This window comes from Leiobunum rupestre, chromosome 9 (genome assembly GCF_980474605.1).
Source record: "Leiobunum rupestre chromosome 9, qqLeiRupe1.1.hap1, whole genome shotgun sequence".
Classification (NCBI taxonomy): domain Eukaryota; kingdom Metazoa; phylum Arthropoda; class Arachnida; order Opiliones; family Sclerosomatidae; genus Leiobunum; species Leiobunum rupestre.
Genome location: NC_143392.1, coordinates 36,730,702 through 36,756,870, shown reverse-complemented (window position 1 = coordinate 36,756,870; position 26,169 = coordinate 36,730,702). Strand labels below are relative to the sequence as shown.

The 26,169-nt window shown below is 38.1% G+C and overlaps 3 protein-coding genes across 10 annotated transcripts in view; all 3 read left to right on the top strand.

Annotated features, from left to right (window-relative positions):
* The first annotated feature begins 1,027 nt into the window (after nucleotides 1–1,027).
* On the top strand, nucleotides 1,028–14,220 carry LOC149927327 (lathosterol oxidase-like). The gene is made up of 8 exons (XM_090159215.1): nucleotides 1,028–1,202; nucleotides 2,182–2,358; nucleotides 2,416–2,566; nucleotides 3,813–3,931; nucleotides 5,878–6,005; nucleotides 8,290–8,473; nucleotides 12,418–12,538; nucleotides 13,905–14,220. The coding sequence occupies exons 1-8, from the start codon at nucleotides 1,193–1,195 to the stop codon at nucleotides 14,089–14,091; spliced, it is 1,077 nt and encodes a 358-aa protein (XP_090015341.1). The 5' UTR covers nucleotides 1,028–1,192; the 3' UTR covers nucleotides 14,092–14,220.
* Nucleotides 14,221–14,223: 3 nt separating this feature from the next.
* On the top strand, nucleotides 14,224–20,172 carry LOC149927326 (lathosterol oxidase-like). Its single transcript, XM_090159214.1, has 7 exons — nucleotides 14,224–14,529; nucleotides 15,534–15,738; nucleotides 17,302–17,420; nucleotides 17,491–17,618; nucleotides 18,723–18,906; nucleotides 19,673–19,793; nucleotides 19,861–20,172. Exons 1-7 carry the CDS (start codon nucleotides 14,355–14,357, stop codon nucleotides 20,033–20,035), a joined length of 1,107 nt encoding a protein of 368 aa, XP_090015340.1. The 5' UTR covers nucleotides 14,224–14,354; the 3' UTR covers nucleotides 20,036–20,172.
* Nucleotides 20,173–21,404: 1,232 nt separating this feature from the next.
* LOC149927325 (uncharacterized) overlaps nucleotides 21,405–26,169 on the top strand; it is a 176,771-nt gene continuing 172,006 nt past the window's right edge. For all 8 annotated transcript variants that reach the window (XM_090159209.1, XM_090159207.1, XM_090159213.1 and 5 more), the window contains exon 1: nucleotides 21,405–22,502. In XM_090159209.1, coding sequence (XP_090015335.1) covers nucleotides 21,918–22,502 — 585 coding nt within the window. In that variant the 5' untranslated portion in view covers nucleotides 21,405–21,917. The remainder of the gene's footprint in view (nucleotides 22,503–26,169) is intronic.

Genomic DNA, 26,169 nt, shown 5'->3' with positions numbered 1-26,169 from the left:
CGAAGTGTACGATAACTATCGTACGTCTGGCAACGCTAGATATTTTCCTTTAACATTAATAGTCCTTTAAATAAAAGATCGTTCGTAGCCGATTATAGCGTTTGTGCTTCTGTGACTGGATATATAACTGGTTTGTTTACAGTTTATCTTTATGCATAGATCTGGCAACATTTTTCAGCAAGGGGGCAAGACAGTCAGAGAGGGGTTTATTTAAAGGGGAACGGTCAAGCTTTAACCAGTTAAATAGCCCTATAGCCCATTAAAAACTAAAATTTATGGCGAAAACCGCATCAAAAAATATTGAGTGGTTAATTTTTAATAAAATAAAGAAATTTCGGGAAATCGAAAAGCGCGCGTCCGCCGCGACACCTGGTGAGAAGTCGGTGAGACAGAAAAACCACGTAAAAGCGCGCGCTGCTGAAGACGCGAAAAATATGTTTTGCACGCGCGGCGCGTTCCAGTTATAAGAGACTTAAGCCTAAATTGCGTGATTTTAAAAGTTAGGATAGTTCGCAAATCGCTCATACGGGGTTAGGCGGCAGCCCCTAAGATGGCGCGAAAATTCAAACCCAAACAACTGGCGTTATTTTTCGTTTTAACTTTTTGGGCCAAAAGCTATTTTTCCAAAACAAAAAAAGGTACGTGTTAGTATATTGAACGTCTTGTTAATCTTTTGATACGGAAATAAGGCCATATTTGGAAAAGCTTGGCCGTTTCCCTTTAATTAGGCTATTCATTCTTGTTATCAGCATAAAGAGGACACTTTATGCGTAAGAAGTTCATAACATAATAGACCTTTCAATAAAATGTTCGTTACGGTAAGAGGGGGAAGGAGAACTGTTTTTGCCAGGATGATTTAGATCAACGTTATATATTTTACTCGATAAGTTAAGTTAGAAGAAACCACCTATGGACTACCCTCAACTCTTGAGCTCGGTGTGTCGTCTGCTACCGAGTGAAAGTATTTACAAAACACGGCGGATTAAAATTAATCCAAGTGATATTACTAAATTTGTTATATCAAATGTTTAATGTATAAAAGAATTTCGTTTACTTAACTAGTCATAAACGGAGAGGATTTAAATATTTAAAATAACGAAAAATTTAGCACGGTATCGATGTTTATAGCCTTGTGAACTAAGGCTGAACATTTCATTGACAGCCACTGAGTAGTGTATCAGCAGCATAGTCTATGGTATCAGGTAAAGATTGTTGTTTATCATAAAATACTAGCTAATAAATATCTAAGTATTAACATAAGTAACATAATAACATTAAGTATGACACTTACTATTGCTTTAATGCTACTTTTCTAGCGAACTTTTTTTCGGCACTGATACTCTTTTCAAGCTGTGACTTGGACTCGTGACTTACCATTTTGTTAAAAATTTAAGCCTAATATCGGAGAGCACTATCTGGAGTCGCGAGGGGCTTTGGCTTTGTTTCGAAGCCCGCGTGCGAATCAGGCGTGATAAAAAACATGAGCTCGTGGCGCCGAGAAAAACTTTTTTTAATTTATATTATTTTAGCCTAATATTCCACCTATCTATCTCAAACCAGATATTTAGGCTTAGCGGAAGTCTCGTATATTTTAGACACTAGAGAGCTCTGTGCTGAGAAAACATCTTGATTACGCAATAACTATGAAAATCAGTTTGGTTGTAAATCTCGTTAATTGTCATACTTATTGTTATTATGTTACTTATGGTATTAGCAATACTTTCACAGAATGATATGAGTATTGCAATAATAATTTAATTAGTATATAAAATTAATTAAAATCAGTTTGAACTCCGAAGTCACTAAGCCTAACTCGAGCTCGGTGTAATACAATTAGGGGAAATCTTATCGGAAAATGAAAAATGTACAGCCAACTTTTTGTTTAGTTTTAGCGAAATTGGTGGTGGCTGACGTAGAAAAAAAAACAGTGAACGCGTGTAGAAATATTTTGTGTGGAAATTCCTATTCTGCAATTACTTAATAAATAATATATTCAATTATCATTCAACCCAATTCAAAGTCTCCCTTATACAAGCTGCGAAGTTCAAGTCACGCATAATATTAAATCCCCTCATTGATAAACGTGATTTTAATAAAATTAAATAACCTTTGATTGAAGTCTATCGAAATGATAGCAACCTTTGATTACTACAACGGTACACACTTATCAGTAAATTCTAGATACGGAGAGAAGCAAAATGGCGAACTACGAGCCTGGTTCGACGGGTGACTGTTTTACTGAATCTTTTGTATCAATTCAAAAGGGTTATTACGACTTTTTGGATAAAGTATGGCCCACCAGATGGAGTGTTTTCGCGTTCGCCGTTCTGATTGGCTTTTTCGGATTGAGTCTTAATGGTAAATTGCATTGACCTATTTTTTTATCGTATTTTTAAACATATTTGTGCTATTTAGGAAATTGGCTTTTTATATGGGTTTGCATATCCAAGCAGTTGGGCTTCCAAGATGAATCCTTAAATTATTTCAAACAGTGGCTCAGTAACGTTTCTTGGAGTATATTATTCGGTTACGTCATATACTTCCCCATGTGCGGATTCATACATTGGTAAGTCCAAGTTGATTGCAATTCTTCCTTTAAGCTAAAATGGTAGATTAAAACGGTATGGATTTGCAGGCATCCGCCGTTATCGTTAACTTCGAGCTATCTGTCTCTCCAATCGGATAAGAGATTTTGGGTAAAATGTCATCGATTTGTACAGGGATGTTATTTGGTATCGTCCGCCATCTAGGTTTCTTCCTAGGAAGCAATTTATATTTTTTAGAGGAAGTAAACTAATTTTATTTACCAATAATAATTAATTTTTAAGGAATATCTTATTAATACACTGATAGTCTTATGTAAAATCTCATATTTTTGGCCTTACAGGATTATGATTAAAATCCCAATCGATTACTTACCGTCGTTAGTAAAATTATACTCGTTTTTAAAGAGAGTATAAAGTATTTTGAAAATTTGGGGCTAGTAATTTTTAACGTGGTAATGTAATAAATCGCCAAGATTAAAGTTTTATATTTGACAGGAAGGACCATGAAATGTTTTCCGGAATGGCGGAAACAACGTAGAAAAATATCGAACGGTTATTTTGTAATTGAATGTTTAAGATTTGATTTATTGAGGTTAGAGCTACAGCCGCGCCATCTTCCGATATTTCGACAAACAACGACTATATAGCGTTCGCCGAAATTTGTCCGTCGCCATGGCAGCGGTCCTAAATTACGCGGCGGGCGCGAGCATTAGTATTAATCTGTATAGTTTGTTTTTGCGTCTTCCGTTGTGTGGCGCTGGGGGTGAAGAAAATGGCTGACAATTGTTGGCGTTAAAGAGTGACATCATTTTAGAGCAATTATACATATTTGTTAGTTAAATACTTAAATTTAAGCCTTATTTATATTAATTAGAGGATTGAATAACTTTTAAATTCAAACGATGTTGTATTTGGAATAGTGTACTGGTACTTCTTTTAAAATAATTTAATTTTAAATTCCCATTTCACACTCAGCGAAATCTGCACTCCGGTATACTAACGTAGGAGGTTCCCCCCCCCCCCCCCGTTTAGTACCTTAATACTATCTTCTTTGAAGGAATCATGTTCCTCTAAGCTATAGGAGGACCTGGAAAGGCGCGCGTATGAATTTCGAATAAGGCAGTAGGAATCGAGGATACTACCACCCTTTCACTCTAAACGTCAATCACCAGCGTATCGTAAATTATGGAAATGGATCTTAACTGCCTTATGCATAATTTAATATATTAATTTCGACAGATTATTAATTTTGCGTTGTTCACGAAGGTACTTTTACATTCAAAGACGAGAGAAACCCGAAGAATGGAAATGTCAACCAAGGAAATTTCTGTCTTGGAAAGATGAGAAACACGAAATCATTTTGGGCACTCTTGTTTTGGCTTTCAGTAAGTGCTAACAGTTATTTTTTATAAAAATAAAGTGGCTTTATTGTTTTAAATGTGACTTTGACGTCACGGTCTCTTACTTTTACAAGTCTACGATCATTGAATTGGGAATAATACTGCTAGAATTACAATTACGATTTCAGTTGCTATCGTTACGCGGGACCTGTTCTGATAAGACTGTAAGAAATTCATCTTTATAATTAGGTAGTTGCGCCATCTATATTTTGTAAAGTTATATGGCTAAAAATATATAATTATTAGCTAACTCACCGTAACTTGTGTTTAAAAGGATCGTGTTAACAGAATAAAATTATTTTGAAACCACTTCAAAGGTTTGTTTGTTACGAGTAATCATACATTTCAATTTCGCATCAGATTCGTGAAAAAATTCAATCTTAATATAGTTTCCACCACTAGAGACAGATGCCGCCACGGTAGAACGATGAAGTTGATAAAGTCTCCTTATTGAACGAAATTGGTCCCGCGCCAGACAGATTTAGTTGTACCTCTATTTATTCCCAACTCAATGTCTACGATCGCGCGCTACAGTCGCCAGGTTAATATAGGATTTTGTATCGCGCGTGCAAATCGCTCGTGCGAAGAATATACTAATAAAGCTTGGTCTTGTGACGTAAGAGCAACATTTTAACAAGTTGAGAAAGACCAATTTTTATTTTATAAAATCAACTTTTCTATAATTCCCTCATTTTGAATGTTGGTTTTAATAATAATCAAAAAAATAATCAGTTAGGCTAATACCCAATGCACCACTTTAGGCCCAAGTCATCGAGCGACTTTTAATGCCTTTAAATACATGTAGAGGTTAACGGTAATAGTGAGTGTAGGGAGCTGTTGGCTAACGTGGCATGAAGGGCTTGCTACCACCCTCCTACGCATTGTAACCCGGCCACTTGGGATAAAGGCAGTAAATTTCACTAGATGACCTTGGGGCCTTTGGGTGGTGCCTTGGGTATTAACCTGGGTGATCTGATCATCTGTCTGATAGTCTTTGGAACTGCCAAGTAACGATGACCGATGATTTTAAAGCAACTGTCGGCTCTATCATTGCCACCTGTATTATGAAAAGGCCCCTGTTATTAGAGATGGCCATGAATCTATCCGTTTCTTCGAAAAACGTGACTTTACTGGAGAGCGTGGTGCCATCTATTAATGGCAAAGGAAGCTAAAATTTAAAATAGCGAAACGATATCGTCGTCAGTGAGCCATTGTAGAGTGTTATAATTAGACAACTTGTACTCTATTTAGTGCACTTTAACCTAAATTATATATCCCATGAAAAAAATTAGTTTACAATTGCTGTAATTTATGTTATTGAAAAATTTACAAACGATCCAATCAACGCGAGTACAACCTATAAGTAGCGCCTTTCTGATTTCGACGCTAGCGACATCTATTGACTACACGTCGAGCCGATACTTGCTTTAAGCCGTCAGTCTTAAAAGAACAGGCTTAATTAAAATTGAAAGGCCTTCAAAAAATAAAAACGCTTACTTAGGCGAAATACCGATTAGTTATTGATTCAAATTAACCTGGCAGCTAGGAGCAACAAACACAGCACCACACACAAGGAGAACGCAACCCGTCAAAAGTCGTGCATTTTCTTGTGTACAGTTTTCATTGATTAGACGCTTTAGCGCCTACTGCCGTCGGAAGGGAAAAATTTGGAAATTGACTTCCCCCTTTCCATAAAAAGTTCAGCGTAAATTCTCGTCCAATGAAATTTGTACACAACACTGCGTTAGCGTGTTTAAAGGCTAGCTGCGTTCTCCTTGTGTTTGTTGCCCCTAGCTGGCAGTAATTATGCCAAAGAAGAGAGACTGCTGATTACGCGAGAGCTCCACAACAGACTATCATCAAGTGAAATCGTTTAGTGTCATACTTACTTTCAAAATGTTATTTATGTAGATATCTATAAATCCTTTCAGGCTCGATATGTTCGGGTACAGTCAGCACTTACATCGCCGCAGGTGGTTACAGCACCTTGTACTACACCATTTCCGATTATGGCTGGTTGTATTTCTTGCTATCCATTCCCGCCTTGTTTATCTACACGGTCAGTTATTATTTTGCTTACAAAAGAATAGATATTATCAGATGGAGTATGACACTAGACATGTTAAGCCACAACCCGAAAACGTGTAGGGGGAACTTGTAGGATTGTAAACGTACCTTTTTGTGTACAGCCTGCGCCTTCTACAAGTTTCCTCTACACGTTTTCTGGAAATTTTCTGGTGCTGGCGTAACCTCTCTACTGCCTATCTCTATAATGCTTTACAGGAGTATCAGCCGAGGGGCTGATCACTCCGCGTAATCGGTGTACAGAGCCGTACCTTTGACTGTACTAATGGGATTACGCGTAAGCTTTGAAGTCCCTGCCTTTGGCAGTGCTAATCTAAACGTAATCCGGTGTAAGACTTTCTAAGAGTGGTTAGCCCCTCGGTATCAGCAGTCTGACCAACCTCGAATTTTGCGATTTTTTTCTGATTGGCTGACAAGCATATGTGGTAATAGTGACGTACGATGTTGTCAGATACGGGTAGCTCACGTGACGTGAAGTGAGAAAGTAGTTATGTTTCATATCGCAAAAGCGGTGAATATTAATTAAGTTATGTTCAATTTTTTTTAATTAAAATGGCCAACTTTCATGTCGAAAAAGCGGCATCTTAATAAATCTGTTCAAGTAAATTTAATTACGCGTGATAAAAGATTTAAATCTCTCTAGCATTTATCCAACCACGGAGAGCTCTGCCTAGGGACTATGTTTTTTCGGGAGTAAATTGGTTCCAAAAAAGTGTGTACTTCCGCCATTTTTTCGCGTCTTTTTGAGGTTGGTCGGACGGCCGTTACACTAGGGAACCCTTAAGTCACCCTTTATTATAGATAATGTATTTATTTGCAAATTGGGAGAATGACCATATTGAAACGATTTTTAGAGCCAAATAATACCTATAAGTATGACATAAAGCCTAGATTATCACCGAACTGATTTTCACAGTTATTCCGCAATCCAAGATTCTAAAATAGCCCTAATAGACTATAATATACTACTCACAAGTCAGTTCAGTTGCGAGTCCAAGTCGGAGCTGGCCCGGAGGGTTAGTGTTGAAAATAAAAATTCTTTGAGGATAACGGTAATAGTTAGTGTAGGGAGCTGTTGGCTCGCGTGGCATGATGGGCTTGCCACCACCCTCCTACGCGTTGTAACCCGGCCACCTCAATTAATTGCTTTAAAAGTCGCTTGATGGCTTAGGCCTAAGGTGGTGCCTTGGGTATTAGTCTAGCTGATTATTATGTGTTTAAAAATATTTACGGTTAGAAAATTAGCATTGAAACAATAGGAAGTGTCATACTTATGGTTATTATGTTACTTATGCTGAAACTGATGTATTCCAACGGCATTGAAGCACACTCCGGTGAAGTTTTTCATTCCCCCTACTCGTGCCGGGGGGAAATGTTCGATAATGATGGCCGTGGATCGTCATTCTCCGGAAGTAACTATATAATTACATTCATGATATTAAAGAGGTTAAGCAGAGCGCTCTAGAAGTTTGAAAAACAACGTCGGGAGTAACGTGAACATTTTAGACGTTTTACTTTTCCCGTTTGCACTTCGGAGTAGAATATTTAACCACTTCAAGACGACGCCATATTTCTGGCGAGCTTACGGGACGCGTCGTAATATTTTGAAAGTGTTTGAATACAAATACTGATAATTATAATTTACCAACTCAACAAATCGAGACAGAATTATGACAAATTATTATTTATCTAGCAGCTAGGAGCAACAAACACAGCACCCCACACAGGGAGAACGCAACCCGTCAAAAGTTATGCATTTTCTTGCGTACAGTTTTCATTGGTTAGACGCTTTAGCGCCTGCTGCCGTCGGAAGGGGAAAATTCGGAAATTGTCTTCCCCCTTTCCGTAAAATGTGCAGCGTAAAGGTTCGTCCAATGAAATTTGCACACAACACTGCGTTAGCGTGTTTAAAGGCTAGCTGCGTTCTCCTTGTGTTTGTTGCTCCTAGGTGAACCCAGGGTTAGAGAAAGGTGTGAACTTTGTTAAAATTAGATTGCAAACGTACTTGATTGCGTGAGCCGGCGAACTGAAAGCGCATTTAACCGATTTTAAAGAATGGTCCCCCTCGAACATTGTTGTTAAAACTTCTAGAGTGTTTTGCTTAACCTCTCTATTATAAAGAATATGTTTAGATTAACCGAGGATATGAAATTTTTGTTTTAATGAATTACGCGAGACAAGGTTTTTCTTCCGGGAATGTGCTCTGCCCGCTTTTTCAACTTTGAGCTAAATTCATTCTTGATATTACCGCCTTCTAGGACCTGAGCTTGTACTACGCCCACCGTATGATGCACTTGCCTTTGGTATACCGTTGGGTGCACAAAATGCACCACCGGTACAAGCAACCCACTCCGTTTTCGGCCACAGCCATGCATCCGGTTGAAGCTTTCACCTACTTTACCTGCACTTTCGCTCCACTGGTTTTATTCCCAGTACATTGGTGTAAGTACATTAGAAATTTTAAGCCAGCGCCAGAAAACGTATAGTAGAGTAGACGTACCTTTGTGTACCTCCTACAAGATTCCCCTACACGTTCTCTGATACTTGTAGGCGAGTAGATGTACCTTTGTGCGTACAACCTGCACCTCCTACAAGATCCCCCTACACGTTTTCTGATACTTATAGGAGAGTAGACGTACCTTTTGTGCGTACAACCTGCACCTTCTACAAGATCCCCCTACACGTCTTCTGATACTTGTAGGCGAGTAGATGTACCTTTGTGTACCTCCTACAAGATTCCCCTACACGTTCTCTGATACTTGTAGGCGAGTAGATGTACCTTTGTGCGTACAGCCTGCACTTTCTGCAAGGTCCCCCTACACGTTCTCTGATACTTGTTGGAGAGCAGACGTACCTTTGTGCGTACAACCTGCACCTCCTACAAGATCCCCCTACACGTTTACTGATACTTATAGGAGAGTAGACGTACCTTTGTGCGTACAACCTGCACCTTCTACAAGATCCCCCTACACGTCTTCTGATACTTGTAGGCGAGTAGATGTACCTTTGTGCGTACAGCCTGCACTTCCTGCAAGGTCCCCCTACACGTTTTCTGGTACTTGTAGGAGAGTAGACGTACCTTTGTGCGTACAGCCTGAACCTCCTACAAGATCCCCCTACACGTTTTCTGATACTTATAGGGGAGTAGACGTACCTTTGTGCGTACAGCCTGCACTTCCTACAAGGTCCCCCTACACGTTCTCTGATACTTGTAGTGGAGTAGATGTACCTTTGTGCGTACAACCTGCACCTCCTACAAGATCCCCCTATACACGTTCTCTGATACTTGTAGGAGAGTAGATGTACCTTTGTGCGTACAGCCTGCACTTCCTACAAGGTCCCCCTACACGTTCTCTGATACTTGTAGTGGAGTAGATGTACCTTTGTGCGTACAGCCTCCACCTCCTACAAGATCCCCCTATAAACGTTCTCTTATATTTGTAGGAGAGTAGATGTACCTTTGTGCGTACAGCCTGCACTTCCTACAAGGTCCCCCTACACGTTCTCTGATACTTGTAGTGGAGTAGATGTACCTTTGTGCGTACAGCCTGCACCTCCTACAAGATCCCCCTATACACGTTCTCTGATACTTGTAGGAGAGTAGATGTACCTTTGTGCGTACAGCCTGCACTTCCTACAAGGTCCCCCTACACGTTCTCTGATACTTATAGGAGAGTAGACGTGCCTTTGTGCGTACAACCTGCACCTTCTACAAGATCCCCCTACACGTCTTCTGATACTTGTAGGCGAGTAGATGTACCTTTGTGCGTACAACCTGCACCTCCTACAAGATCCCCCTACACGTTTTCTGATACTTATAGGAGAGTAGACGTACCTTTGTGCGTACAACCTGCACCTTCTACAAGATCCCCCTACACGTCTTCTGATACTTGTAGGCGAGTAGATGTACCTTTGTGCGTACAGCCTGCACTTCCTGCAAGGTCCCCCTACACGTTTTCTGGTACTTGTAGGAGAGTAGACGTACCTTTGTGCGTACAGCCTGAACCTCCTACAAGATCCCCCTACACGTTTTCTGATACTTATAGGGGAGTAGACGTACCTTTGTGCGTACAGCCTGCATTTCCTACAAGGTCCCCCTACACGTTCTCTGATACTTGTAGTGGAGTAGATGTACCTTTGTGCGTACAACCTGCACCTCCTACAAGATCCCCCTATACACGTTCTCTGATACTTGTAGGAGAGTAGATGTACCTTTGTGCGTACAGCCTGCACTTCCTACAAGGTCCCCCTACACGTTCTCTGATACTTGTAGTGGAGTAGATGTACCTTTGTGCGTACAGCCTGCACCTCCTACAAGATCCCCCTATACACGTTCTCTGATACTTGTAGGAGAGTAGATGTACCTTTGTGCGTACAGCCTGCACTTCCTACAAGGTCCCCCTACACGTTCTCTGATACTTGTAGTGGAGTAGTTTAAAAAGTCTTCGACAGGTGAAATTTTTGCCCTCTTTTTAATTCTGCTAGAAAACTATAATAGATAGATCGATGAAACCAATTGCAACTATTATTTATTTTCCAATATCTTTCGTTATTTGTCGGTTTCTTCCGCCAAAAATTAATAGTTTTGGCGGGTACCGTCAAAACTCATTTTTGACAACTTTTTAAATATTGGTTCTACGGCACTGACTCGCGCGTTTTTGAATTCACAATGGTCGATTCATATTTAGAAAGTGGAAAAATGTTCCCTCTACAACCAATGGTTGAGAAGTTATCGCGTTTACAAACTTTCGTCGAAATTGGGAAACACCTAAAATGCATCAAGCGATTATTAATAACGCAACTTCGACAGCGATTCAATAACATTGAAAATATATTTAATTAAAGGCCGGTTTAAAGAAAAAACAAATCCCAAGAACAACTTGGCAAGTGGTTTTAGGAATATCCTTTTTTATACGCTAAAGGTTTTAAAAAGCTATTTGCGTTAGAAATTGTTTATAATAATGGTTACCACAATTTTAAACCAGCCATTAATTAAATATGTTGTTGGATCGCTGTCGAAGTTGCGTTATTAATAATCGCTTGATGCATTTTAGGTGTTTCCCAATTTCGACGAAAGTTTGTAAACGCGATAACTTATCAACCGTTGGTTGTAGAGGGTACATTTGTCCACTTTCTAAATATGAATCGACCATTGTGAATTCAAAAACGCGCGAGTCAATGCTGTAGAACCAATATTTAAAAAGTTGTCAAAAATGAGTTTTGACGGTACCCGCCAAACTATAAATTTTTGGCGGACGAAACCGATAAATAACGAAAGATATTGGAAAATAAATACTAGTTGCAATTGGTTTCATCGATCTATCTATTATAGTTTTCTAGCAGAATTAAAAAGAGGGCAAAAATTTCAGCTGTCGAAGACTTTTTAAACAGAGTGTACCTTTGTGCGTACAGCCTGCACCTTCTACAAGATCCCCGTACACGTTTTCTGCTCGTTTTTTGGTGCTAACTTAACCTGTCTATTATTATAAGTAACATAATAACAATGAGTATGACAGTTTATATTGTTTTAATGTTAATTTCCTGACGAAACCTTCTTTCGACACTCGCATTCTCAACAATATGGGTTTGAAAATAATATGCACGTGATCACCACTTTCTTAAAAATCCGCTGGGCGCGCGGCCGTTCGCACCATTAACGAAGTCGGGGGGTCTCGCGCCGCCGGTTATACAGGAAAAAGCTAAGGGGGGTCACACGCGAAATGTCCTTGTGAAACCTTTCTTAGTCTATGGTATCAGGTAAAGATTGTTGTTTATCATAAAATACTAGCTAATAAATATCTAAGTATTAACATAAGTAACATAATAACATTAAGTATGACACTTACTATTGCTTTAATGCTACTTTTCTAGCGAACCTTTTTTCGGCACTGATACTCTTTTCAAGCTGTGACTTGGACTCGTGACTTACCATTTTGTTAAAAATTTAAGCCTAATATCGGAGAGCACGATCTGGAGTCGCGAGGGGCTTTGGCTTTGTTTCGAAGCCCGCGTGCGAATCAGGCGTGATAAAAAACATGAGCTCGTGGCGCCGAGAAAAACTTTTTTTGGTGCTAACTTAACCTGTCTATTATTATAAGTAACATAATAACAATGAGTATGACAGTTCCTATTGTTTTAATGTTAATTTCCTGACCAAACCTTCTTTCGACACTCGCATTCTCAACAATCTCCGACTTGGACTCGCACTCGATCTGAGTAGCAAGTTATCGTCCTTGACTGTAGTATATTTCGCCTTAGGTCTATTTAGACACTAGGGGGCTTTGTTCGGTGATATTGTTTCCTAATTGACATACTTACTGGCATTACTTTACGTATGCTAGTATCTATGACATTAGTAGGGGAAAAAGTGAAACCTTTTTTTGCAGCCGTCATCATAGGCAATACGGTCTACATGTTCTACTTCAGTATAATCGACCATTCCGGAGTCAAAGCCGACTCGATTTGGCCGTGGCAACCTTCTTCCACATTTCACGATAACCATCACCAGTTCGTAACTTCAAAACTACACTTGGACAAATAAACTACTGGACCTGAAACTAGACCGCGCGCTTGGTTCATTTTAAAACAGCGCCGTTTGTAACGCCACGATGTCAGATATTAGAAACATTTCCAAATGTAGAATACAATACATCGTTAGCTCACCATATCATATTTCTAAACTTGTAATTTGTATTTGGGTGGAAAGATTTCGCGATTCTCTCCGTAGGAGCGCTGGAAGGCGATTCTGTTTGATGAATGGATTTTGGCGTATGTTTCGGGTTTATTAGTTAATTGGTCCAATTGGATTAAGCCTAAAAATATGTTCCATGAGTGTTTCAGTTAATCGAATAATTACTTACAGTTACGTGTAAAATGACATAGAAATTTCGTCATAGCCGAGAAATGTCATGTGTATCAGTTAGTCGAAATAATTACTGATAGCTACGTGTAAAATGACGTAGAATTGACGTCAAATAATATAAGAGCCTCTAGTCAGAAAATACGCATCTTAAAAAATAACACAATGGCAAAGATAACATATTAGACTTAAAGATTAAAGACTTAAGTGTAATTAATAAAAAGCCCTTAAGTAAAAAATTAGCATGCAAAAAATCCAGCAATTAACTGAACCACTTATGTGAGATATAATTCAGGGTTGCCACAAAATTTTTGAATTCAAATTCCCTGACTATTCCTCAATTTCCCTGTTTTCCCTGACCATTTTAAGAGATTTTCCCTGACTTTTTGAGGCCAAAATTTTTATTTTATATCTTACTTTTATCAGAAGTTAATAAATTTAAATGGACTTATACACGTAAAAGGTTATTGCAAGAATGTATTTATTTATACTCAGGGAGAATGAATATGTCGAGACTATCGACGGACACGTTGAGCCCCTAACCCCGTCACGCTAAGGGGGGGGGGGAGGGGAAAAGGAGGCGGTCTTATTTTTGCGTCCTCGCAGCAGCGTTAATCGCGTCGAAAAACGTAATTTTTAAGAACCAATGAGATTGCAGTATTATTTGATTTTATTAAAGCGGAGGAGCATACCGGGGGGCCCAACGGGTGGAATTGGAGTAACGCTAAAAATAATCTCAACATATTCATTCTCCCTGAGTATAAATAAATACATTCTTGGTTATTGCAATGTTGAAAAAATTAGCCAAACTTTCAAGAAAATATATGATAATCCTAGAATTTGACATAGATCTAGAGTAAAATTACCTTCGAAAAGTATCAATATAAAATTGAATTCCCTGAATATTCTTGAAATTCCCTGATTTTTCCCGGATTTCCCTGTTCTCCCTGACGTGTGGCAAACCTGTAATTAAACTTAAAAACTAGCTGTTTGACATAACCAATGATTATTCAGGTACTTCCACGTCAATTTTGGGTTCAACTCGTCGTTATGGGACAAACTGCACGGAACCTTCAGAGATAAGACTAAAGTCTACAACGAAAACACTTTTTACGGTTTCGGAAAGACAATTAAAGACGCCTCCGAAGGTGAACTGAAGGAACACCTAGAGAATAAATTATCCACCAACGAAGACAGTTGACAGCAATTATATTTTAGTACTTTGATATTCGTACGTGTATAATTAAATATAAATATTGCGCCTCTACGGTCGTTATTGTTGTGGTTTTTGTATCTATGGCTTGAATTTCCAAATATACTCTGGCATTTTCGCTATCTTTCATTTTTGCATAATCTATCTATCCGAGATAAGTGTTATCCAGATATATTGGTAAAGTTCATTAGACGACAGTGCGGATTCATTTCTTATACAACGGTGCATTTCTTGGAAGCCAAATTTCCGCGATGTTGGGTAAAAAAGCTATAGCGCCTCACGATGACCAATTGGACCTATTCGATACTGCCCAAGACGCATTCTACAACGTGTACGACCGCTTCTGGTACTCCCTACGACCCGGAAAACTGACTGGTTTCTTGCTGGCCAGCTTTATAATCTTGACGTCTGGACTAACTCTGAATGGTTGGTACTTATAAGGAGACGACACCAGGGGATTTTAAACGATTTGGTTTAAATTCGGGGGATAAGTAAACCTTTATATATGTTGAAACTTTTCAAAAAGAAAAGTTTCGACGGGCTTTAGTTTTGCTGTGGCTACCAAAAATGTTTTGGAAGACTTAAAACCAACGTTTCTCAGTGGAAATTAACATTTAGAAATCGCAGAATTTAAATAAATTATATCAAAAAAATTGAACATTGGGTAAATGCGTGTAAATTTTGAAAAAAAAAATAGCAAATTGGGTAAATACAAGTAAATTTCATTATATTTTTTAATATGGGAAAAAATGGGTTAATGCGTGTACATTTCGGTAAATATTAGTTAAGTGTGTAAATTAGATAAATTTAAGTAAATTGTCAAAATTTTGGTTATGGAAGTAAAATTGGTAAATGCCAAATATTTATAAAAAAATTTAAAAGGGGAACCACTAAAATTAAATTCCATGTTAATTTTCATAAGGAAAAGTAGGTTTTAAGTAATCAAAAACATTTTTGGTTGCCATGGCAAAACTAAACCCCGTCGAAACGTTTCCTTTTAGGAAATTTCAAGTAACATAAAGGTTTATACTTATCCCCCGAATTTAGTTAAAATCGGTGAAAATCACCTCGGGTCGTCTCCTAGTTAGTAATATCACAAGTCTATAATATATCTTTCGTATTACCTATTTACTTGAAACATGTATACCGAATATTTTTCAAAAATTTACTTTGGAAGAAAAAATTGTGCATTATCTAATTAAGCTATAAAATCGGGAAAATATTATTTATACACAATTAAATATTAGTACGTAATTTAATTTGCACATTTTAAAACATTAGTTGGAGTAGCAATGGAAATTGGAAAGTGCCGTTAGCACTAGGTACATGTTTTATTTTAATAGACTAGATGGATCTTGTAAGATATATATTACATACTACTGATTTAATTTGTTTTATTATTATTAACATTCAATAAATTTAATTGCAAGGTAATTGGCTGTTGCTGTACGTTAGCTTGGAGAAACAATTGGGTTTCGTCGACATTTTTCAGAATGGGTCTGTTTATTTCGAACAATTACCGTCTGAGCTAGCGGACATGATCGGCAATAAGTTGGAAGGACTTCCGTTTTACATCGTTGGAAGCATCTTGTCGGCCTACGCCGTTTACTTTCCCGTCTGTTGTTTTATTCACTGGTAAAAATACTGAAAACATTTGTTCCAAAATATTTTAAATTTAGGTGTCTCATAGATAATATAGTAGAGGATTAGCAACTTCAGCTTTGACAAAATTTTAAAATGTACCTTGAGGTTCGAAGGTCGGGGGTTTTCGAGGGGTGTTTCCGGTGAATATATACTTCAAAAGGTTAAGTTTAAATCATAGCTACCGGAATTTAATAGGTTTTAAATTATATCGAGACGATAATTCAGTCGGGCTGCTATTCCTTTACTATATATTCTATTGGTGTCTGTGCCAGGCCCGTACATGGGGGGGCGCCAGGGGATGCTCATCGCCCCCAAATGAGTACTTGAGCATCCCCAATTTACTAATTTCATAGGTGGGGAGATAAAAATGACTCAAGGCATTGGCACCCCCAAAAAGAATTTGAGCGCCCCCGAGTTTTGGCGGCTGTGTACGGGCCTGTTCTGTGCTCAATACTAGCGGAGGTAATAGCAGACTGAAGCTGAATTGGGCAAGGTATAAGTAGACTAAAAAGGAAGTGGGCGAGGTAAGAGCAGAATGTAAAGGAAGTGGGTGAGGTTAAATCATACAAAAAGGAAGTGGGCGCGGTAAGAGCAGAATGTAAAGGAAGTGGGTGAGATTAAATCATACAAAAAGGAAGTGGGCGCGGTAAGAGCAGAATGTAAAGGAAGTGGGTGAGGTTAAATCATACAAAAAGGAAGTGGGCGCGGTAAGAGCAGAATGTAAAGGAAGTGGGTGAGGTTAAATCATACAAAAAGGAAGTGGGCGCGGTAAGAGCAGAATGTAAAGGAAGTGGGCGAGGTAAAAGCAGAATATAAAGTAAGTGGACAGTTAAAAGTAGGCTTAAAAGAAAGTATGTGAGGTTAAAAAATAATAAAAAGAGAACTGGACGAGGTAAAAGCAGAATGTAAAGGAAGTGTTTGAGGTAAAAGCATAATAAAAAGGAAGTGGGTGAGGTAAAACCAGAATATAAAGGAAGTGGAGGGTTAGAAGTAGGCTTAAAAGAAAGTCTGTGAGGTTAAAAAATAATAAAAAAGGAAGTGTACGAGGTAAAAGCATAATATAAAGGAAGTGTTTGAGGTAAAATCATAATAAAAAGGAAGTGGGTGAGGTAAAATCAGACTGAAAAGGAAGTGGGCGAGGTAAAAGCAGACTAAAAAGGAAGTGGAGAGTTAAAAGTAGGCTTAAAAGAAAGTTTGTGGACAAGGTAAAAGCAGAATATAAAGGAAGTGGGTATGATAAGAGCAAACTAAAACGGAAGTGGGTGAGGTAATAGAAAACTAAAACGGAAGTGGGTGAGGTAAGAGCAGACTAAAACGGAAGTGGGCGAGGTAAAAGCAGGCTAAAAAGGAAGTGGACGAAGTAAAAGCAGACTTAAAAGGAAGCGGGTCAGGTAAAAGAAGACTAAAGCGGAAGTTGATAAAGATAAAAGTAGAAGAAAGCGGAAGTGGCCATTCACCTAAATTTAATTTTTGTTTTGGTGACAATTGTTTCCGATGACTTTCGGAATATAACTTTTGCAATAAGCGGCAATCACATTGGATCTACATGCGTAGGTACTTTTACATCCGCCAACGAGAATGTCCTCAGACGTGGAAGTGTCAACCGAGGAAGTTCATGTCCTGGAAAGACGAGAAACACGCAGTCATATCCGGCATTTTAGTCCTGACAATAGGTTTTTTTGTATATTTCACAAACCCACCGTTACCATATCTTTCTAACACGGTGGTATTATATCCATTTAGTTTCATTCAATTCTGGGTTTGTGTCTTGTTACATCGGAAACGGTGGCTACTCCACTTTGTATTACCAAATTGAGCAGAAGGGTTGGCTTTATTACTTTCTTTCATTTCCAATGCTGCTTCTAATAACCGTAAGATTAATTTATTCTCTAATACAGTGGTTACAGATTTCAAATATATTATTTTTTATTTATAAAAAAATAATTTATTATTTATAATAATAATTATTTATAAACAAAACTGCACAAATTTTAAGTAGAATAGGCTAAATTATAAATTTGTTATTTGGGTTTTTAACCTTTTTATATATTTTTAATATCACTTTCGCCTCGCAGCGAGAAGAGCCGGGTTCGATCCCAACTTGAGGCACTGGGTGAAAACTCGGAACAATTCCTTCCGCGTTGAGTTTGCAAGTTCTCTCCACACTGGTTTAAGGGGTTTTCCCCAAGTTCTTCAGTTCCTCCTTCCATAAAAACTTGTTGAGGTTAACGATAATAGTGAGTGTAGGAAGCTATTGGCTCGCGTGGCATGCAGGGTTTGCCACCACCCTCCTACGCATTGTAACCTGGCCACCTGAATTAAAGGCTTTAAAAGTCGCTCGATGACAGCGTTTCCAGGTCCCAAAACTTAATTTATAATTATAGTACACAACTTCGGCCAACTTTGATTACTCGCTATAGCGTGATAGCACTTATTGATCATAGTTGGCTGTGACTTACATATTTATTTTGCCGCAACTTCCAAGATTCACGGCCTATTTAGTTAATACAACACGCTTGATTAGTCGGCCGTCTTTGCGAGTATAAGAAGGTAGAAACCAAACACTCCAAGGAGTATAATATTTCCCTTCTTTGCCTACTAGGAGTAATTTATTTAATTATCGCGCAAATACCGGAAATTTAGTAAAATAATCGCGATTGAAATTATAGTACGGAGAAAATCGTAAGTTCATATTATCGAAATGTACTATAATTATAGTCCGTTTGGCAACGCAGACCCAGGTACACAGGTTGAAAACCACTGCTCGAATACAACACTTTCACACGTCCCAACATTTTTTCCCAACATTTTTGTTGAGAATAACTTTCGACTGTCGTTCGTAAAATTCGTTGCGTTTTCATTAACACGCTCCACGAAAAGTTGTCCCGATTTCACCTATTCTACTACAAAATATGTTAATTTGCATTAATGAAGGTATTTAACCTTAAAATTTAATTGGTTGATGGTGTTTATAGGAGCTGGAACTTTACTACGCCCATCGCGCCATGCATTTCCCACTGTTGTACAAGAGCATCCATAAATGGCACCATCGCTACAAGCAACCGACCCCATTCGCGGCTACAGCCATGCACCCGTTGGAAATGATCTTCTACCAGATTTGCATATTCTGTCCAATTTTCTTAATCCCGTTACATTGGAGTGAGTCCGTGTTCACTACGTCTTAGCATAAGTCTATAATTATATTGGACATAAGTGTGTCGGTTAAATTTTTACTGATAAAATTAGCGAATAAGTAGATTAGTCCATTATGAAAAGGGATAATAAAGCTAAACCCTAAACCAATTTGAAGAAATTTAAAAACTTACTAATAGCTCGTATCGATAGGTCTCCGAGCGAACAAAAAGACGCGAAACTCGGACCAAATAGATCTTCGAGTGAAAAATTAAATTAAATTAAATTAAATAGCCAGAAATTCCAACGGTAGACCGGTTTCGTCCTATTTGGGACTCGTCAGTATCGTGCGGGAAATCTGGCTCGCGACTATTACACCGAATAGAGAAACTAAGCCTAAATATTAAAAATTTCAAAACGAGTTGCATAGCAACAGAAAGCCGAATAGGGGGAGAGTGGTGCAGATTAGTATATACGCAATGTTAAGTTAAATGGACTAATCTAATAATTTTATAATGGACTAATCTACTTATTCGCTAATTTTATCATCCTTTACATTGCAGTCCATAGGTGGTTCCTTTTAACTTAAATTTTTACTGAGCCGTTTATAAAATGACAACACATTTTAGTGGACTTTAGACTTAATATGTGATCTTAGCCTGGTCGTCACGGCAGTTCAAATGTCGCTAGTTATTTATACTAATTAACTGACACACTTATGGAATATAATTATAAACCCTTAGTTTTAATTAACATCAACTTATGTCTCATCATAAAATTCCGTGTTTTTAAGGCGTTTACTTAACGAATACCTTGTACCTCTACTATTACAACGTTCTGGGTCATTCTGGGGTCAAACTGTCCTCAATTTGGCCATGGCAGCCATCCACAACCTTTCACGATAACCATCACCAGTAAATATTGAAATGCCTATGATAAGAATTATTTTAGCCAGCAACACTGAAATTGGCATATTTTTAGATATTTTCACGTAAATTTCGGATTTAATCTGGATATTTGGGATAAGCTTCACGGCACGTATCGGATCAAAAACCGAATTTACAATGAAAAGACGTTTTATGGAACTGGTAAAGACAGGAGTAAAGCGAGTTTAAATGAAATTCAAGAACATACCGACAATATTAAAGATGACTGAGACAAATTCGTATACCATTTGTAAATAAATCAAATAACATAAGGCTGGTTTTGGTTTTACAAGTATCAACTAAGCCTCATTTTAAAACAAATATTTTCCAATATGTACTCATTATTTAATTTTACAATCAATAAAAACCAAAAATAACTAATTTGAGACTCTAAATGATCCAACCATTTATAATTGTGCTGAAAAGTGAGCAATAGCCGTTGCCTACGTTATTATAAAGGCCGTGCACTTGTCCCGATAAGTGGGGGAATGATTACTTATTTCTTTGCTTCTGATTCACGCAAGATGGCTCTCTGATCTGTACTTAATAAAGCATTTTCCAAAAGTTAGGCATGTAGACGAAACAGAAATTTATAATAAGACCGTTTAAATTAATGAAATCTTTTTCTTAAATTCTGAAAATTTAAAGAGGTTAAGAAAATTATTTAAAAATTTGTTAGAACAGTATGTATTTTTCAACGCCATATATTTGTTTCTGTGTCTTAACTCTTAAAAGCTGAAACCTTGCCGTTGTCTAGGAAACAGGGTCCAAATATTAAATAAACTAGTGGCCAGAATTGTCGAACTAAAATTCCAGATATTAAATAAAGAAATATCCCGAGCAAGTACCTTTATTCACGACCGAAAACTATCACTACGCCCCCTTTATTTTGCCATTGAAACTTGGATAGGTAGTGGCTAAAGCAGATGCTATTAGTTTTTCCTCGTCGTTATTCGTAAATTTGACTTCATAAATAATTATAGTTTCATTTTAATATAATTTTGCTTCAGTTGCTTATATTTGATAAGTTTATTTAAGAAAAAACGTTCTTATCACTTTTTACTTGGTCTGTAGCAGATCGTTACGTCACTTAGACTCGTTTCGGTTGCGAATAATAACATAGGAAACCTAACAACATCTCTAATCCACGCGTACCTTATTCTGCCCTATTCGATCGATTCGATCCAGTTTCAAATTTTCCGGACTTTTGTACGTTTTTAGCGCCACGTAGAGAGGTTTTCTAATAAATAAATTATCTTTAACCTTAGTATAAAAAAAATAAATTTAAGAGTTTAGAAAAATCCATTCTGTTCACACACAATATTAAACTAAAAACATTCGTTTTAACGTTAGAGCGATTACTTTCTGTTTCGCTATACCACAACTAGATGGCGCGAGAAAAGACGATAGAATATATTTTCCTAGTGGCCGTTCGGTGTCCTCATAGGGGAGGGAAGAAAGACAACTTTACAGGGGGGAAATACGGTTCCCTCTCTGGCCGAGGAGAAATCACAACCAGGTGGGGGGAAGGAGGCGCGGAAAGTTTCTTCCGGCGTTGGAAAGTTCGTGGTGTCTCTGGCGAGGGTATTCGCCGCTTAGGCTCTACAAGCGACGGGAGGACGGCTTTACGGCTGTTTAATTTCCCTTTCGAAACGGAGACGCTTCAGTCATTGTAGTTCTAGTTTCGGAGAGCGGTCGAACGCGAACGTTTCCAGCCGCCAGGGCTTCGTCGGCGACGTGAGCGCGTGTCTCGAAGCTGACGACTAATTTGGTTTCGGCGTCGTGCCTACGACGGTCATCGAAGGGGCTATTTTATAAACCGGACAAAGGTCAACGGGCTCATTTGCTAAGAGGTACTGGACTTGAAAAGGCCCCGCCATGCGGCTCCTAATTAGCGGGGAGCAGTAATACCGCTAATTATTATCGCGAAAGACAGTTTTCGGCACCGTACTCAAAAATGACATTGAGTCGTTCGAGATGTCGAGGCTTCCTTCCCGCGTCTCCGGACATTTGTTAATTATCGTCCGCGTAGATTCGTCTCTCGATCGTAGAGACCGGAAGTCGCTGGGTTTCTTTTAATTCCGGGGATTATCCCGCCGTTAACTTAGGAAGATGGACGAAAACGTGAAATCGCGTGGCAGGAACCAGGATGGCGTTTCGCCTTCGTCCGGTTCCCGCAATTCGTTGCCGAGGTCGACAGGTCACGTTTCGCCCGACCATCGGTCACAACCGTCCCGCGCCGGAAGCGGCCACCATCACGGCCGCTCGTCGAGCCCGTCTAAACTTTGTTCGTACCCCCTTTTAAACTGCGGCGACAGCGGCAAGAGCGCGGCGTCGGCACCCTTGTCCGTGGTCTCGGTCCGGGACCAGCCGCCGTCCTACAACCACCCGACGTCCATCGGACATCCCGGGATGCTCCGAAGTAGCAGCGTCTCCGCCAACCCTCTCAATGTCAAGGAGGGAAAAATGTCGAAGAAATGCGGCATGGGTCCCGTGGTGCTTCTCTGGGTGCTGTGCGCGCTCTCCCTCATTCTATCCGCGCTGTGCGGACTGCGTCTTTTTCACTTGGAGGACAGACTTCTCTTCCTGGAATCTAAGTGCCAGCAAATGGAGATGAGGATACCCTACTATCAAGATCTGGAAGCCAGAATGGAGGCCAAGATGAAGGACAGGTTCGAGAAGATGCAAATTGAACAGGTCTGTTTCCTCTTTTCTCACTTTACCAACCTTATACTCGGTTCGCTGACTTTCAGTACCATTATGAAATATGATAAGCATTATTCATTTTAAAATAAACCTTGCATCATTAATAAAACCATATTTGGCACGTGTAATAATTATAAAATAATCAACTCATGATACTTTAGAATTTGCATTCTTAATTTCATTTTATATATTGAGAAGACGCGTTTTATTGTTATTATCATATATTGGCAACACTGTCAACGAACTTTTAGATGACAGACGACGCAAACGCAAAAAAAAACAAACCGGTAATTACCGTCTGCCAGTACGATATAATCTATTAGATTTTAATCCGTGAGGTAAAAAATTATCTATTTTAGTAAACAAAACGTGAGACATTTTGGCGGGACTTTGCGGAGCGTGAGAGTCCATTTTTCGCTCGTGGTGAAGACCCTAGGCCTTGCCAATCTTTTAAGGGGGAAAGGGATGGCAAATCGCAGAAGAAATCACTCTAGTCATTTGACATACAGAAAAATCGGCTCATATTGAAGTTTTAAAAGAGGACATTAGGCCCGTTTCTGTTGCGAGAAAAAAAAGCGATTTCCAGCCGCGTTATTCACGTTTTATTACCCCCAGAGAAGGAACGACTATTTCCTTTTCTACTTTTTCCATTGGGCAAAAAATGTAGCTCAAAAGTACAAAAGATCTTTAATATAGGAAGTCTGCCACAGTAAATGCCGTAGCCCTCTCTTCTTGGACTCGTACATATATTTTTATCTGTACAGAACGAACTTCCGACGAGATGGGGGGGACCTGGTTGGGTAGATTGTCTGTTGCCGATAGACAACCTATGAAATATAAAAAAAACCTACCGTAGGCAGAAAAAAATCTTTCTTCGCTATCCCAGCTCGATCTTCTCCTCGTAGGTGCCTCCCTCCAACGACGTGATCGCGAAATATAATCCGAAAATTACCCGAGGCGAGTTTTTGATCTGAGAGCCATAGAACGATGAATTTTTCAAACCCCCAACGCCGGTGTTTACCTTCCCCCGAAATTCGTGATCCACGTTTTAGGTTTATACCGAATTCATTACAAAAAGCACCAGTATTGAAATTTCCCGTTATATTTTTATATGGCCCTAAAACAAACAGTATATAATCTAATGAATTATTTTCGCCTCAAAACATTCCAACTCAATATCAGGGTCATTATTAGTTTCCCTGTGTCACGAATTTATCATGTTTTTACGCCCGTTAACAATAAAAATCTTATAAATCTTTCGAAAATTTCTTCTTTGTTTTTTTGCTTATTTTCTTTAACATGAACATTTTTTATTTACGAAAAACGGTGGCTAATGAACGTTAAATTTTCTTATTCTTGCGGAGGTAAAATACTACTTATTACCAGACGTATATAATGTACTCTTGAGAGATACGTATGCCCTTTTAATGCTTCGTTTTGGAACATGTACCTTCGAATGCTTCCGTGGAATTCTCAAAATTCGATTTGGCAGAAAAAAATCGAAATTTATATTGGTTTTAACTTTTAAGAATGTACTTAATTTAGATTTATGGAAAATGGATATGCTGAGACAAAGTCTCTTAGTCCTTATCCCTAAATATAAATATATACATCCTTGATAGGATATAATTTTATAGGACATTTTAAGGATTTACAGTATTTAGATTAGGTTTCAAAATATAGGTTTTTATAGGACATTTTAAGGATTTACACTATAATATAGATTAGGTTTAAAAATATAGAATTTCATAGGACATTTTAAGGATTTACAGGATATAGCTTAGGTTTCAAAATATAGGTTTTTATAGGACATTTTAAGGATTTACAGGATAATATAGATTATATTTAAAAATATAGGATTTTATAGGACATTTTAATTATTTACAGGATATAGATTAGGTTTTAAAATATAGGATTTTATAGGGCCTTTTAATGATTTACAGGATAATATAGATTAGGTTTAAAAATACAGGATTTTATATGGCATTTTAAGGATTTACAAGATAATAGATTAGATTTAAAAATAAAGGGTTTTATAGGGCATTTTAAGGATTTACAGGATATAGATTAGGTTTAAAAATATAGGATTTGATAGGAAATTTAAGGGTTTACAGGAAAATATTGTAAAATTTAAAAATATAGAATTGTATATGTCATTTTAAGGATTTACAGGCAAATATAGATTAGGTTTAAAAAAATAGGATTGGCGTCTTTGTATTAAACCTAGCTGATTACCTCCGCTATTACTATTGTCATATGTAACATAATTATCAATAAGTGTGCCTCTGTGTAATATTTCCATACACAAAATTTCAATGAGACCTTGTTTCACACGGAACATACAATAAGTGAAACCAAAAACGAAAAGTTTTTATAATCCTTGAAAAGGTTACCATGGAAACGAAATCACGTGATCGCGAGAGCACGAGTTAGACTATGTGGATTGTTAAAAGTTTGAAATGAGTTGAAATATTTTTTCGTTTTATAAATCCGTTTGACTAACTTCCGTTTCACATTTGTAAAGTAGGTGACGCGTTTTTCGTCATCGATTTGTAAATGACGTAATTTACGTCATATCCCGTGAACAAGGTTTCATTCAAGAAAATGGTTTTATGGCATTATGTTGATTAGCTTACATGTGTTTGTATCAAAAATTAGTTAACACTGGTACGTGATTCAAAGCTTTTAATATCAGAGATGTTTATAACACAGTCCAGGGTTGCCACAGTACCTAAAATTCCTGGAAATGTCAGGGAATTTGAACATGGGTCTAGAAATCAGGGAAATTTCAGGGAATATTCCTGTAAATAAAATATAATTCACAGCCGATTATAGAGTTTGTGCTACTGCGACTGGGCAATGGGCATACAACTTGTTTGTCTATGGATTATCTTTATACTGCCAAAGCTGATAATTTTCTATGCATAGATCTGCTTTAGTCCCATTCGACCGAAATCCCATTCGACCGAAGGCGGTTTTTGAGGTGTCCCATTCGACCGAATTCCGCCGAAACGTGCGGTTTTTATGTGTCCCATTCGACCGAACGCTTTTATGTGTCCCACTCGACCGAACGCTGCTATATAAATTGGCTTTTGCTATGTTTTCAATTTAGTTACTGAAAATAAAATGGAATGAGCATGAATTATATTTTTATCTTCACCTAGTCAAGAAAAGTAACTGAACCAAAACTGAAATAGTAAACTTAACCAACTCTAACCTAACCTAACCTAACCTAAACATGGATATTCGATAGTACATACCTTATAAATAAAATACCAAATCACCCCGCCAATTGGGCTACATTTTAAAATTCTTTCGGTCGAATGGGATTTCGGTCGAATGGGAATATACCATAGATCTGGCAGCATTTTTCAACGGGGGCAAGGCAGTCAGAGAGCGGTTTATTTAAGCGCCGATCAAATTTCGGTTGCAAATAGAAAATATTTTACTAAAATATAGTATAAAAAATAAAAAAAAAGTAGTCAGGGAAAATCTTTAGAGATGGTCAGGGAATCCTGGAAAATCAGGGAATTTGAATATGGGTCGCACAAATCAGGGAAATGTCAGGGATTTTTAAAAATTAGTCTAAAAATCAGGGAAATGTCAGGGAATTTAAATAATTAGTCTTTAAATTCGGGAAATGTCAGGGAATTTAAAT